This window comes from Euleptes europaea, chromosome 5 (genome assembly GCF_029931775.1).
Source record: "Euleptes europaea isolate rEulEur1 chromosome 5, rEulEur1.hap1, whole genome shotgun sequence".
Taxonomy (NCBI): Eukaryota; Metazoa; Chordata; class Lepidosauria; order Squamata; family Sphaerodactylidae; genus Euleptes; species Euleptes europaea.
This window is the reverse complement of record NC_079316.1, coordinates 102786745-102802991: the sequence shown is the minus strand read 5'-3', so window position 1 is coordinate 102802991 and position 16247 is coordinate 102786745. Positions and strand designations below refer to the sequence as shown.

Genomic DNA, 16247 nt, shown 5'->3' with positions numbered 1-16247 from the left:
TTACTTTATGCTGACATGCAAAGCCCAAAATATCATGCTGGCTTTTGAGAGGAGAAGCTACTGACAATGTTGTCCTAAGCAAAGTTCTAAACCAGTGGTTCCCAACCTTTTTTTGACCAGGGACCACTAGGACTTTTTTGTTCGGTGCAGGGACCCCAAGGTTCAAAATAAAAATTCCGAGAATTTGAAAATAAACTTTAATCATAACTGTTAGTTAAACATTAAACTTAGAATAATATTTAAATATATATATTTTATAATAGAAAACTTTTAATTGAAAATATTAATTTATTATGGGTTTATAACTTTTTCGCGGACCTTAATTTAGTTCTCGCGGACCCCTGGGGGTCCATGGACCCCTGGTTGGGAACCAGTGTTCTAAACCCTTCGACTTCAACACACTTAAAAGAGTATAACTCTGCCTAAGGTGACACGGTTAATTATGTATCAGCTTGTTATTCGGAGTGGTGTTGTTATAGTTTTTGCATGCAAAGAGGATTCTTTTTTTGCCGCAGTGGGTTTGCCACAAGGGGTTATGCACCAGGTAGGATTGTATATGGGACAGGATTGCTGGGCATTTGGTGCTTATAGTGTAAGGAGAATTTGACAGATGCAAAGCCAACAGCCCTTTCGGCAACATGGTGAGAGAAGATCAGCCTTGCAGATATATCATCTTCCGTGGAACCGTTGCAAACCCAGCAGTCCTGCCCACAGGGGCCTGATGTCACACGTTTACATCTGAACATTAAACCTAAATTTAAATGTATCGCTGTAATAAAAGGCCAATCATTCTCTCATTTCTGATCAAATTAGGTACTACCCAAACTGCCAGTACCGCCACTACAACAGACACTGCAAATGTACCTTCAGTGTATGAAACATTTGGTATCTGAAGAACAATACACGAAGACCAAGGGAATTGTGGAGAGGTTTGGAGCTACTGGGGGCCTGGGAGAGATCTTGCAGCAAAAGCTGCTAGAAAGACGGGAAAAAATGGAGAACTGGGTAAGTGCTTTGTTCTCAAGAGTCTCATCATGTTATGTTGAACACTCCCAGATTAAACCGTGACACATGGACACATGAAGCTGCCTTATACTGAAATCAGACCATCGGTCTATCACAGTCAGTATTGTCTACTCAGACTGGCAGCTGCTCTCCAGGGTCTCAAGCAGAGATCTTTCACATCCCAGTTCACCAGATTAGAGTCCACCGTTCATGTGGAGGAGTGGGGAATCAAACCCAGTTCACCAGACTAGAGTCCACCATTCGTGTGGAGGAGTGGGGAATCAAACCCTGTTCTCCAGATTAGAGTCCACCGTTCATGTGGAGGAGTGGGGAATCAAACCCTGTTCTCCAGATTAGAGTCCACCGTTCATGTGGAGGAGTGGGGAATCAAACCCGGTTCACCAGATTAGAGTCCACCATTCATGTGGAGGAGTGGGGAATCAAACCCGGTTCACCAGATTAGAATCCACCGTTCATGTGGAGGAGTGGGGAATCAAACCCAGTTCACCCTGTGGCACTCCACCAGAAAAATTCCACCCAGTCGATTCTGCATTTCTATCAGGCCCTCACAAACATCCATGAAAATCCATTATGCAGCAACCATTTTGTAAAACTGGTGACACCTACATGAAAATTCAGATTTAAATTTTTTTTTTAACATCTCGTTGGTCTTTGTTTATGTTGTTGCGTCTTTTAAAATCTGGGAGGGTTGCTTTTCTTTTTTAAAATCTTGAACGTCCTCCTAAACACAGAATATTATTTTCGAACTTCTCTGACGTAGGGAAGCAACATTTGCAATAATGTATAATAGAGCCGCGAAGGGTTGTTTTTTCCCCTTACCTTAAAAAGGCTCCGGCTGTTTACAGAGAAACCCAAATGGATGATGTAATCCAGAAAGATTCTAATTTAGAACGGGGCTTTTGCCTGAATGAAGCTTTCGCCCTTTCTGGCTCTAGGGAATGTGGGTGGGGGGGAAGGACTTTTGTTTTCAGCGTCTGTTCCAGCAAATCTCAAAGGAGTTTTATTTTAACAGATGCCTAAATTCCGAACTGTTGGCGTGTGTAAGATAAGCACGGGCGTCTCTTAAATCATCTGGCTATGTGGTCATCCATAACCTTGTCTTCGCAGGTCTTAGAGTACTGGCTAGAGGACATGTACCTGAACAACCGATTAGCTCTCCCAGTCAATTCCAGTCCGGCCATCATCTTTGCTTACCAACCTTTCCAAGATGCCAACGACCAACTGAGGTAAGGTACCCGCGATCCTTCCATATCGCATTGTCGTCAGGTGATAATAAGAGGCATGTGAAGAAATTGTTTTCCCAAGTCATTATGCCTCCTGAAGTATATATCTCAGTCTGAATTTCCACAATGAACACTGAACTCATTCATGATGGTATGAACGAACAGCCTGGATCAGTGGTCCCCAACGTAGCGCTCGTGGGCGCCATGATGCCTGCCAACACCTTTCCTGCTGCCCGCCAAGTGCTTTTAGAAAGTGGGAAGGGCTAGGTGGGGCATTTGCTTAGCAGGGCTTCTGACTGGTAGGGTTGCCAACCTTCAAGGGCTGGCTGGAGATCTCCTGCTATTACAACTGCTCTCCAGGCGACAGAGATCAGTTCCCCTGGAGAAAATGGCCAGTTTGGCAATTGGACTCTATGGCATTGAAGTCCCTCCCCTCTCCAAACACCGCCCTCCTGAGGCTCCACCCCTGAAATCTCCAGGTATTTCCCAACTTGGAGATGGCAACCCTACTGATTGGCTCTGCTGAATAAAAGGCATCCGGTCCAACAGAGCTTCTGTCTGAAATGTTGAATTGTTACTGTTAGAATTACGTATAACCGCCTTCCCTGACATTTTGTGGTCTTTTTGTGGCAGCCATTTTGTGATTGGCTCCACCTCCTGTGGCAGCCATTTTGTGATTGCACCCACCACCCTGCGTTAGAATTCCAAAGGTGCCTGCAGTCTCATGGAGGTTGGAGACCCCTGGCGTAGACAGAAGGAATCATAATCCAGCAGCAACAAAGTTAGTTATACCAAATCTGGAATGAAGATAGGCCTACTGACCCCTCTGATAAAAGTGTGTGAAAGCATAATGCATATTAATAATTTTCACACAAAATAGGTTACTGATGCGTGGGAAGGGGGGATAGATGTAGACAGGGTTGCCAGCTCCAGGTTGAGAAATACCTGGAGATTTTAGGGGTTGAGCCTGAGGAAGGGGAGGTTTTGGGAGGGGAGGGACTTCAGTGAGGTATAATGCCATAAAGGCCACCTTCCAATTAGGTGGCCATTTTCTCCAGGTGACCTGATCTCTGTCACCTATAGATCAGTTGTAATCCCAGGAGATCTCCAGCTACCATTTGAAGGTTGGCAACCCTTGGTAAGGAAGAAATGGTTGGACACTGCATAAGACTAAGCGGTTCCTCAGTGGAACAGGCTTCCTCGGAAGGGGGTAAGCTCTCCTTCCCTGGAGATTTTTAAGCAGAGGCTAGATGGCCATCTGTCAGCAATGCTGATTCTATGACCTTAGGCGGATTATGAGAGGGAGGGCATCTTGGCCATCTTCTGGGCATGGAGTCACTGGGGGTATGGGGGGGGGACGTAGTTGTAAATTTCCTGCATTGTGAAGGGTGTTGAACTAGATGACCCTGGTGGTCCCTTCCAACTCTATGATTCTATGGTTCTATGATTCTAAGACAAGGTGCTGGACTAGACGGACCACTGGACTGATCCAGCAGAGCTTTTCTTATGTTCTTATACAAGAAGGGGGAATCAACTCAGGAGATGTACCAATCAAACAAAAATTTAATGCAGCATCTTCAGCTGAACTGTATTGCAGGCACAGTGGACGGATTAGCCAAAACAAGGAGCTTCTATACCTCATCATGTGGAAACCAGCTGTCAAAGATCACGCTCTGCAAAGCAAAATACATTCTGTGCATTTGCTGTCTTACACGACATGAAATAAAAATATTACTGGAAGATGGATTATTTGTGAATGCTCTTCTGCTGCTTATGACCTATTTCCACCCAACAAACTATCTTCAGGGAGATGGTACCCCAGAGAGGACAGCTTCTGTTTTGCTACAGTTACACCTCGGTGCACTATAGCGAATGCCAGCTTGTCACCAGCTGTAAAACGAGATGTTTGGATCCCCGAGGGAAGTGCCCCTGTGCTCAGTTTCAAGCCCCACTGGAACCAACGGGTGCGAAGAGTAGACAGATAGAGACCTCCAGGAGAAGAAGAAGAGTTGGTTTTTATATGCCGACTTTCTCTACCATTTAAGGAAGAATCAAACTGGCTTATAATCACCTTCCCTCCCCCTCCCCACAGCAGACACCCTATGAGGTGTGTGGGGCTGAGAGAGTTTGACTAGCCGAAGGTCACCCAGCCAGCTTCATGTGTAGGAGTGGGGAAACAAAGCTAGTTCACCAGATTAGTCTCCACTGCTCATGTGGAGGAGTGGAGAATCAAACCTGGTTATCTAGATTGGAGTCCACCACTCCAAACCACTGCTCTTAACCAGTACACCATGCTGGCTCTCAGTTGTCCAGAGGTCGGAGACCCACGACATGGACACATGGACACTATGCTCATGTCAATACTGGACATCAGAATCAGTTTGGAGGGCTGGTGGGAAAAAAACATTTCATTTCTAACAGCTTTTAGATATTTTAACAGACCCACAGGGTCAGCCCGTTCCTAAACACGCCTTTGATTTACAAAGCAAACCTAAGCAGAGTAACACTCTTCTAAGCCCAGTGGCTTTGGTGGGCTTAGAAGGATATAACTCTGCTTAATATTGCACAGTTGCTCCATCCCCTATGTTTGCTACAAAATATCTATCCATAAGGCCAGAATATTTTATTTTTATTGATTTCATTTATTTATATATATATATATATATGTACGGATACTTTGTAACGGCCTATGGCTAAACAAATAAATGAATTCTCTCTCTCTTTTATTTATAGTCCACCTTTCTCACTGAGACTGAAGGTGGACCGCAGAGTGTAAGCGAATGCAATTAATAGGATGAGACATTTAATAAGCAATGTAGTCGGAGCCCCGCAGGGCAGAGTGGTAAGCTGCAGTACTGCAGTCAAACGTCTGCCACGACCTGAGTTTCATCCCGACGGAAGTCGGTTTCAGGTAGCCGGCTCAAGGTTGACTCAGCCTTCCATCCTTCTGAGGTTGGGAAAATGAGTACCCAGCTTGCTGGGAGTAAAGTGTAGACAACCGAGGAAGGCGATGGCAAACCACCCCATAAACCTAGTCTGCCTAATAAACGTCCTGATGTGAGGTCACCCGATGGGTCAGTGTTGACCCGGTGTTTGCACAGGGAACTACCTTTACCTAATAGGACAAGGATTACAAAATGTATGAAACAAAACATAAGTATTAAACATAATGTGTTAAAGAATCCAGTGATGTACTGTCCTAGTGATCAGCCCTGGTCTAGATGGACTTTGGTCAGATCCAGCCACCTTTCTAACATGGTTTGGTTAGGGTATTTATTTTTGAACTTCCAGAGCTGCAATTCTGTACATGACCATGCGAGCACAAGTTTAGTTGGTTTCAGGGGGATTTAAACATGCGCTTAACTCTGTGCAAGATTGCAGCCGAGAATCTGCTTTTCTCTTGACCATTAGCGTCCCCTAACTATTTACTATTGAGTGTGGTCTATGTCATGGCAACTTTTTAAAAAGCTGACATCTGAATGACTGATGATCAAAATTACTCTGTTTTCCATAGACTGTGTACAGTGACTACTAAAAAAACATACACACTCTATTTTAGACACTGAAATGGATACCTGCTTCCTCTCATTAACTGAATAGCTTCATTGTGATCATTGTTTTGTAGGAAACGATGTTTTGCATCTCTCTAGCAAGGGCAAGTAAAGCATCTTAGCATATAGCAACTCACTTCAGAAATAGGGAGGGAACAAATATTATGAGGACAAAAAAACCCCATGGTTTTTCAATTTCTTGCCATTCAGATGTCAAGTCAAACCGGGGTATGCTGGGAACAGCAAAAGCCTTTGACATCTGAGCCACACATGGGGCAAGGAGAGAGGAGAGAAGGACTGCATGAAACCAAGGGCCCTGAGTCTGGTTCATTTGAGATTTTCTGATGACCTCAGAGCTCTGGACAGACATTTCCTGCACCTCCCCCCCCCCAGGCCCCACGCCCCCTTTTCAGCCAGCCACCAATTCCCTGACCCTGAGTGCCCCCAAAAAGGCCAGAGTAAAAGTGGCATGTAATATCGTAGGGAATGCTAACAGCCACTTACCCAAGTAGTGTTAGCTTACATAAGAATGTAAGAGCTGTCATGCTGGATCAGACCAATGGTCCATCTAATCCAACATCCTGTTTCACACAGCAGCCAACCAATTGTCCTGGAGGGCCATCATACAGGGCATAGATGGCCAAGGTCCTTCTGTTGATGTTGCCTCCTAGCACCGATATTAAGAAATTTATTGTCTCTGGACATAGATCACAATGGGTAGCCATTTCAGTATGTCTGTAGCAGTAGAAAAGAGCAAGAGTCCAGTAGCGCCTTCTAGACTAACAACATTTCTGGCAGGGTCTGAGCTTTCATGAGTCACAGCTGACTTTTTCAGATATCTTCAGTAGGGTTCTGCAAAAAAAAAAAATCAGTAAATTTCAGGTTCAGGTTTATTGGGCCAGCTTTTTTCCAGTAAACCCAGAATAAGCCAAATACCCATACTGGTAAATATCAGCATTCGGCTTATTACCAATGAGCATTTAGAAAGGATGGATCTGGTTTATCTTTGAGCATTGAGAAAGGAAGGATTCGATTACTAAGAGCCAGCATGGGTTTCTCAAGAAAAAGTCAGACTAATTTTATCTCCTTCTTTGAGAAAGTTACTACCTTGCTGGATCAGGGGAATGCAGTAGACATGGTTTATCTAGATTTCAGTAAGGCTTTTGATAAGGTTCCCCATAATATTCTTATTGACAAATTGGGAAAATATGATTTAGATCCTGTTACTGTTAGGTGGATTGGTAATTGGTTGACAGATTGCACCCAAAGAGTGCTTGTTAATGGTTCCTCTTCCACTTGGAGAGGAGTGACTAGTAGAGTGCCTCACAGATCTGTCCTGGGCCCTGTGTTGTTCAATATCTTTATAAATGATTTGGATGAAGGAATAGAGGGGATGCTTATTAAATTTGCAGATAATAATAAATTGGTAGGGGTAGCAAATACGGTAATAGACAGAGCCAGGATACAGGATGATCTTGACAGGCTGGAAAATTGGGCTAAAATCAATAAAATGCATTTCAACAGAGATAAATGTAAAGTTCTGCATTTAGGTAGGAAAAATCATATGCATAATTATATGCCCATCCTCCAGGCATTTGCAAGCCGAGCTGTTAATCAGTTTTCAGGTTCAGAAGTTCAGCGTTGCCCAGAACTGGCGGAAAGAGCTGATTGCCAGGCAGGTACCTCAAAGTTTGGGGTCTGCCTTCATATCTGGTGTGCATAGCATGATGTCCATGCAAATGAGCTTCCAAACTGAGGAAAAAGGCTTAAATGCAAGAGAAATAAGACACGAAAAACATTTCTTTTGGTGGCAAATGACATCCTGTGAACAGTCCTTTATTGTGGTCATCAAAAATCTGATTTCAAGAGATGGTCATGGTGCAGGGAAACGAAGCCTCTACTCGGGGTGACCTTCAGTTTTAGAGCAGGTTTTCAGGGAGGGTGAGATTGGAGCCTGCCGAAGTCTTGACCACAGGGGCTGTCTGAAGGAGATTGCTCATCCACTTGGATGAAGAAATCTCCTTCAGAAGCCTGGTGGTAGCAGGAGTCAAAGATGGCACCTTTTTAGTTGGAGAGTATATCCCTCTGGAAGGGACTTGGTGAGCCCCATCTTTTAAGAAACCTTTATGGTTGATCCATATCACCCCGCCAAATGGTGATGATGATGGATGGTTGTATGGGTGGAAGGGTGGTCAGACCAAGCTGGCTCTGATTACATGATCCCTACCTCAAAGGGGCCCCCTAACAAAACCAGTAAAAAAAAAAAAGATAGAAAAAGGGGAGAAAGCACAGAGCCAAAGGTGAATAGCTGAACCCAAAAAAGCTGAATATTTATTCAGCTTTTTCAGGAATTGCCTATTCAGCTTCGGGGAGACCTCCAGGTTTTTGCATTCAGTAAACTCAAGCCCGAAAATTACCGAAACCCTAATCTTCAAGTATCTGAAGAAGTGAGCTGTGACTCATGAAAGGTCATACCCTACCAGCAATTTTCTTAGTTTTTAAGGTGCTACTGGACTCTGGTTCTTTTCTACTGCCTCTGGACATGGAGGTCTGCTTTGGTCGCTATGGCTGATAGCTTACCATGGTGCAAAAATAACCATGGCTAGTATGGAGTCTTTCACTCACCAATGGTAGCATCAGAAAGCTCCAGAGCAAATGGGAGAACCTTGCTGATGGTGGAGCTCCTTCCAGTGCCAGCGCTTCCCCTCTTGGGAGTTCAAGGAAGGCAGAGCTATGTTGTCAATTTATCCCAGGTTACCTGGAGCTTCTGGTGTTACCAGAGCAGTGGCTCCTACACTGTTAAGGTGGAGCTGGAAGCAGTCCTGTATTGTCTTATCAAGCGATGAGGAGACCCTCACCACAGCTGTGTCCTGGACAGAACATAAGAACATAAGAAAGGCCATGCTGGATCAGTCCAAGGCCCATCAAGTCCAGCAGTCTGTTCACATAGTGGCCAACCAGGTGCCTCTAGGAAGCCCACAAACAAGACGACTGCAGCAGCATTATTCCAAAGCACCTAATATAAAGGCATATTCCTCTGATCCTGGAGAGAATAGGTATGCATAATGACTAGTATTCATTTTTACTAGTAGCCATGAATACCCCTCTCCTCCATGAACACTCCCCTCTTAAAGCCTTCCAAACTGGCAGCCATCACCACATCCTAGGGCAGTTAGTTCCACAATTTAACTATGTGTTGTGTGAAGAAATACTTCCTTTTATCAGTTTTGAATCAGTTTTGAATCAGTTTCGAATCTCTCACCCTCCAGCTTCAGCAGATGACCCCACATTCTAGTATTATGAGAGAGGGAGAAAAGCTTCTCCCTGTCCACTCTTTCCATACCATGCATAACAGAAATCCAGGGAAATCAGAAAGGGCTAAAATTATCTTCTTTGTTTGTCAGAACAATATTGAATTTACCCAAAATGGTTACAATGGTGTTCTTAGATACAGTAGGGGCTATAAACAACACTGTTGGAAGTATTGTCTGCTGCTGGAAGATGTCGTATGGTGGCACAGGAAATGGGAGGTAGAAGGAAGGTGATTTGGCCTGGGCATAGGTTGCCTTCACCTGGATGACCCAGGCTAGCCCCCTATCGTCAGATGCAGAAACAAAGCAGGGTTGGCCCTGGTTAGTAGTTGGATGGGAGGCCACCAAGGGAGTCCAGGGACGTCTTACTTTGCCGTCCAGATACACAGGAAAGAATAGTGCACGGCAAGATTGAAGGCTTGAAAAAGTCTACTCGAAATGGAATTATACCGGATCTGCATTGCTCCACATCTTGTTGCTATGATTTACTGATGCACTTTGCACAATTATTCATACGGACTGAATAAGAACTGAGCATTTTGGCTTATATTTTACACTGTAAAGCCTTATGCTAAGAGTTGGGGTCTGACTCAGACCAATTGTGATATACATTTCTTTGCTCTAGAGTTGCATGTTTCCAATATATATCTTTAATAGCAAGAGTTGCTTTTGTTTGATTCCTTTAATTTGGAAATAATAGTCTTGTGCTGTATTTTGAATTCCACACTCCTGATTAGCACTTGCAAGCCGTTTTTTGATTACTTCCTGGATGCTGGCAACCCTATTGAAAATCCTATGACATTGCCATAAGTCAGCTGTGACTTGATAGCACTTTCCACCACCACAAAGATCGCTTTACTGTGTGACGCAGCCATTATATGCCTAGTTAAGATCTGCAATAAATATAGTATGCAACTTAAATTGTGCTCACTTGGTTGATAACAACAGTTACATACACATTGTGAGTTGCTATTTGGTAAAAAGTCTTCTGCACAATTAATATTATTAATATTATTAAGAGTAGTAGAGTACCACGAATGTATAGTGTGAAAATAGCACAACACTGCTGCAAGGCAACTAATTCATATAATTCCTATCTTTGACTTGTAGGTTTGCTGCCAACCTCATTTCCGGAGTCCTTGATTATAAAGCTCTGTTGGACACGTAAGCAATTTGCTTCTTGTGAATAGAATGAATCTGCATTTCAGTCAGAATGTAAAGCCGGCCAGATTGTATCAAATAGGAGTTTAAGGCTATGTTTACACTACAAACTAATATCTTGTCAAGTAATTTTGAGGAAGGTCTCAGTAAAACTCTTTTGATTGGGAAGCTTGTTGGATTCCATTTCCAACAGCTGGCTTCAGCCCTGGAAGCATGAGTGAAAGTAATAAAGAATAGCTCTATCTGTGAAGCTCATGTGACTTTCTGTACTGCTAAACCTCATTGTAATAAATAAAAAAGAACGGCTCAGTACAGTGGGCAGTTATGAACTTGCCATCTCTCCCTAGTCCTTGCTAGGGTTGCCAGCTCCAGGATGGGAAATACCTGGAGATTTTGGGGGTGGAGCCTGAGGAGGATGGGGTTTGGAGAGGGGAGGGAATTCAATGCCATAGAGTCCAACTACCAAAGCGGCCCATTTTCTCCAAGTGAACTGATCCCTGTCACCAGGAGATCAGTTGTAATAGTGAGAGATCTCCAGCCACCACCTGGAGGTTGGCAACCCTAGTCCTTGCTCTGTCAAAGAATTGCAGCTCCAAGGGTTTCATAGAACCAAACTACACATTATGTCTGCCATGTGATCAATACGGGGACTTGCAGCCACGCAACAGCTGCGAGTTTCCCGTGGGAACTCAATTTAGAAGTGCCACAGGGGCCCAGTTCTGGTTGGGACCGTGGCATGGGAGGAGGAGGGCTTTGCCTTCCCCCTGTTCCATTTTCCTGATCCAAAATGGCCCCAGGATGTGTTAAATTGTCCCATCTGGGTGCACATGCCCTGAATTAGACAGAAAGTCATCAGAGGTCAGCCAGCAGAAGCACAGGTAGACCCCAAGTGACTGGGTCTCTTTCAGGTTCATAAATAATTCTAGTACCTAGAATCATTGGCATCTTTTCATGCTACTGCAGCCCGCGCATGTCAAACTGCCAGGAGCCATCTATTTATACAATTCCAAACCTGTTAGCTTCAGCAGCCCTTCCAATCCCCTAGAAACACATTCCCCGAGTGCTCTTCCGTTTCTTATTTGACCTTCATCATTCCTATGGTGTTATACGCTTAGGTGTTACACCTTCCATGCAATGATACCAGAGGCCTAACGTGGTGTAGTGGTTAAGAGTGGTGGTTAGGAGCAATGGACTCTGATCTGGAGAACCTGGTTTGATTCCCCACTCCTCCACATGAGCAGCAAACACTAATCTGGTGAACCGGGTTGGTTTCCCCATTCCTACACAGGAAGCCAGGTGGGGGACCTTGGGCTAGTCACAGCTCTCTCTGAACTCTCTCAGTCCCACCTACCTTACAGGGTGTCTGTCACAGGAAGATGATTGTAAGCCGGTTTGATTCTTCCTTAAGTGGTGGAGAAAATTGGCATATAAAAACCAACTCTTCTTCTTCTTCTAATGTGGCTGCTTCAAATCCATCTGATTACTGTGCGTGTTGTGCATGAAATCTGAAATGTCTTTCCTGCCGGTAGTTCTGAGACACTCCTCAAGAAACATCTGCACACAAGCTGCTGACTGTATTGCTGAAGACTTTTTCTTCCTTGCTGACTAAATAGGTGGACTTCCCCATCCTCCTTATCATCCGGAGTGGTGTAGTGGTTGAGAGCGGTGGACTCTAATCTGGAGAGCCGGGGTTTGATTCCCCACTCCACCACATGAGCAGCGGACTCTAATCTGGTGAATCGGGTTGGTTTCCCCACTCCTACACATGAAGCCTATGTTGGATTTTGAAGGCTTGGTCATGCTCAAATCCTTGTTAAGTTAGCCGAGTGCACAAAGGCTATTGTGGCAGAGAAGCCCGTTCAAACCTGTGTGTGTGCCAGGAACAAAATTGCTCAGAGCCTAATATAGTTCATTTATTGTAGGAAATCCATTTCTGGATAGGATAGAGTAAAATATAGTTCCCTGTCTATTCTAACTAACTAGGATGGAGGGAGACCCATGTGGAGTCCGCTCATGTGGAGGAGTGGGGAATCAAGCCCGGTTCTTCGCTGTAACTGATATGAATGCTTTTAATGGCATTTGCCCATACATTAGGAGCAATATGGCAGCACATTTGGGAAGTTACTGTTAAGCCCATGTTAACAAGTGCCCAAAAGCCAGTAGCATCATGATTGTTAATAGCTACAATCAACCTTTTCCAACCTTCTCTCAAAAGACTTTGTTTTTTGTACCGGATAAGGCTTTTAAATTGTCTCTTCCTGGTCATTAGAATGGCTAATAATCTCCTAGAGTTGGTGTGTCTACAAGCTCTGTAAATTCTATGGATTTCTTTACGCAACATATCAACACTCCCTATCAAACCATGGTTTATTGCCAGTTTGAAGACCAGCCTTGATAGAGGTAATATTTTGACCAACTGGCATTTGAAGAGATGGAAAATTTGCTCCAAAATTTTTGATTGCCTAGTAGATAGAGGTTCATTAATAAACTGGGATATGTGCCTGACATTCATTTTAATAATAAATGTTATGGGCTTCCTTGGACTTATTAGCATTCCAATGGGCCCGCCTCATGGTATTTCCAGTAAAAAATAATTCTGGCTCCGGTTGATGGTCTAGCTTCTCACCAAAAGGCAATATTAATTCTACATGTAGTGGTAAGTGAGCACTACCCATTGGTTCACCCACCTCAGTTTGATTCTCCTTAAAAGGAAGAAGAAGGAGGAGGAGGAGGAAGAGTTCGTTTTTATATGCCAACTTTCTCTATCACTTAAGGAAGAATCAAACCGCTTACAATCACTTTCCCTTCCCCTCCCTATAACAGGACCTGTTAGGAAGGTGGGGCTGAGCGAGTGTGACAGTCCAAGGTCACCCAACTGGTTTCATGTGTAGGAGTGGGGAAACCAACCTGGTTCACCAGATTAGAGTCCGCTGTTCATGTAAAGGAGTAGGGAATCAAACTCGGTTCTTCACTGTAACTGATATGAATGTTTTTAATGGCATTTGCCATATTAATAAATGATTCTGAACCCGGTTCTTCAGATCAGAGTCCACCAAACCACCGTTCTTAACCACTATACCATGCTGGCTCTCAAAAAGGTTGAGAAAATCAGCATATAAAAACCAACTTTTCTTCATCCCTATCACAAAAGAAAATAGTCCTATTCATCGAATTCTTACACTGTGTAGAGTGGCTTTAATTAACAACTGCTACTACTAACAGACTTTTGCAAATTTGGGGAGGAGACCCTGAGATTTCATATCTGTGTGGAAAAACACCAGTCTTCATGGATCCTTTCCCATGTTCTGCTTTATAATATAATGCCTATTATATTTATAATATAATGCCTATTATATTGGGTGCAGTGGAACACAGGCAGGATGCTGCTGCTGCCGTCGTCTTGTTTGTGGCTTCCTAGAGGCACCTGGTTGGCCACTGTGTGAACAGAGTGCTGGACTTGATGGGCCTGGGTCTGATCCAGGAGGGCCTTTCTTATGTTCTTATGCTTTCATCCTGCAAACCCTTTTTTGCAGTTTCCAAGGCCTAATATTCATGCTACTGGTTAGTTATTCCACAACTTACATAGACATCTAGATTGCCTTTTGGAAACTGACGTTGGTTGGTCTGTCTAACATATGGGATCATCGGTTTATTAATCCTCCTATATATTCCTCCTATATAATGGAGCACAAAACTTCAGATTACATTGCAAATGATGTACACAACCCTGAAAGAAACTATCCAGAGAGGAAGTTTAATTTGGGGAGGGGCTGTGGCTCAAGTGGTAGAGCATCTGCTTGTCATGCAGAAGGTCCCAGGTTCAATCCCTGGCATTTCCTGTTAAAGGGATGAGGCAAGTAGGTGTTGTGAAAGACCTCTGCCAGAGACCCTGGAGAACTGCTGCCAGTCTGAGTAGACAATACTGACTTTGATGGACCAAGGGTCTGATTCAGTATAAGGCAGCTTCATGTGTTCAGTTTCTCCTTGACCCTCAAATCTGTTCGCAGATCTCCTGAAATATCTGCATTGCTTGCAAAATGCTATAAGTTTGGGCCAATGCATTTTTATATGAAATGGATATTCCATGTTCTTTTTCTTTCTTTTTTCTTTTGGTATCCTTTTACAATCGCTCATAGCTTAGAACTGTACACTGCATTAGATATATGGTTTTGCGCTTTGTCTCTCGATAAGATCCTTCCAACCCATGCTGCAAAATCCAGGCCCTCGATCAGCCAAGATGCCTCGACCCAGGCCTGGGACCCTTTTCCGTACATGACAATGTTAATACTTACTGGCACATTGATGGACAGGGCGGGGGAGGAATGTATGCGTGTGTCTTTATTTTACATGCACTACTGCTGTTTGCGTTTTCAACACTCGCCCACTGAATGCAAATGGAACTGCATAATGAAGTTATATAGGCATGTCAAGAATTCTGTATTTTGGCTCGGGCCTGGTCATCGATCTATTTCCTTCTACTTTAATCTTATTTTAGTATGATCCTATTTGTGTTGTATCTAACCTAATTGTCAACAGAACAAAGGACAGATTAGATTTCTTTTCCCTTCTGTCTTCCTCTTTCTCTCTCTCCATCTCTCTTCTTCTGTTCCTCCAGCCACGCTGTACCTGTTGATTTTGCTCGCGGACAACTGTCTGGCCACCCACTCTGTATGAAGCAATACTATGGGCTCTTTTCTTCCTATCGTCTTCCAGGACATACCAAAGATACCCTTGTGGCCCAGAAAAACAACATCATGCCAGAACCGGAACATATTATTGTCGCTTGTAACAATCAGGTGGGTGGAGAGAGTGGAATTTGCAATTTCGTTTCAAAATTTGACTCCAAGTAGCTCTTGAACTGACCAAACACTTCTTTGTGATGAAGCAGGTAGAATTGGGGAAGGGGGTTTAATTCCTAATACAAATGTAACAAGGGTGAACAATGGGCATTTGGCCTTTCCCCGTCCCCCACTCTTTGCAGTAATCATGTTTGCACATGGACAATCTCCAAATTTGAATGACTGACACGCATCTTTCAGCACCAGTAAAGCAACATAGATGCAAAGCAAACTTACGAGTTCTCAGTTTTTGTGTGCGTGGTAACTAGGGTTGCCAACCTCCAGGAGATCTCCTGCTGTTACAACTGACCTCCAGCCGATAGAGTTCAGGAGATCTCCTGCTGTTACAACTGATCTCCAGCTGATAGAGTTCAGTTCACCTGGGCAAAATGGCCGCTTTGGCAACTGGACTCTAGGGCATTGAAGTCCCTCCCCTGCCCAAACCCCACCCTCCACAGGCTCCGCCCCAAAAACCTCCCGCCAGCGGCAAAGTGAGACCTGGCAACCCTACCCCTGTGTCATTTTCCAGAGCGAAACACTCCTGGGGGGGTGCTGTTAGAATTCTTGGCAAATTCGTGGGTTTCCCAAAATAGCGTTCCCTTGAGACTCTTTCCCATTGAGGAAACGTTGCAGAGTGACAGGCCGAAGCCCTTTCTCCATGTGCACCACGGTCCTTATCCTAATTGGGCACCACACATGCCGGAATTAAGGGGAAGCCGCAAATTGCTTGTGATCGTTTTACGTATTTATGACACAGCGTGTGGACCCCAGACCAACTTGGGTATTCCACAATTTGTGAAGAAGCCACAGTATCTCCATACCACGTTACATCAAGAGTGGCGATGGAAATCTGCCTTTTACCACTTCCATGTAGAAAAGAGTGTTCCTTCAGTGCTAAGCAATGAAGCAGCCCATGTTAAGAGTTGCTGAATATCCACTGTTGACTATGGGCGAAAACGCACGGTCGCTTGAGCCTCCTTTCTTCCCTGTTCCAGCCAGGATTCAGCCAGGATCGAACGCACGACCGTGCGTTCGATCCTGGCTGAATCCTGGCTGGAACAGGGAAGAAAGGAGGCTCAAGCGACCGTGCGTTTTCGCCCTATGTATCTCTGTAGAATGTCACTGTTTCCCTGTTTC

At 44.2% G+C, this 16247-nt stretch overlaps 1 protein-coding gene and 1 non-coding gene across 2 annotated transcripts in view; both read left to right on the top strand.

Annotated features, from left to right (window-relative positions):
• CHAT (choline O-acetyltransferase) overlaps nucleotides 1–16247 on the top strand; it is a 62397-nt gene that overhangs the window by 1100 nt on the left and 45050 nt on the right. The window contains exons 2-5 of the mRNA XM_056850064.1: nucleotides 814–1005; nucleotides 2134–2252; nucleotides 10222–10275; nucleotides 14888–15068. Of these exons, the coding sequence (XP_056706042.1) occupies nucleotides 814–1005; nucleotides 2134–2252; nucleotides 10222–10275; nucleotides 14888–15068 (546 nt within the window). The remainder of the gene's footprint in view (nucleotides 1–813; nucleotides 1006–2133; nucleotides 2253–10221; nucleotides 10276–14887; nucleotides 15069–16247) is intronic.
• On the top strand, nucleotides 14039–14111 carry TRNAD-GUC (transfer RNA aspartic acid (anticodon GUC)). The gene has a single exon. It is a non-coding gene; the product is annotated as a tRNA-Asp (tRNA).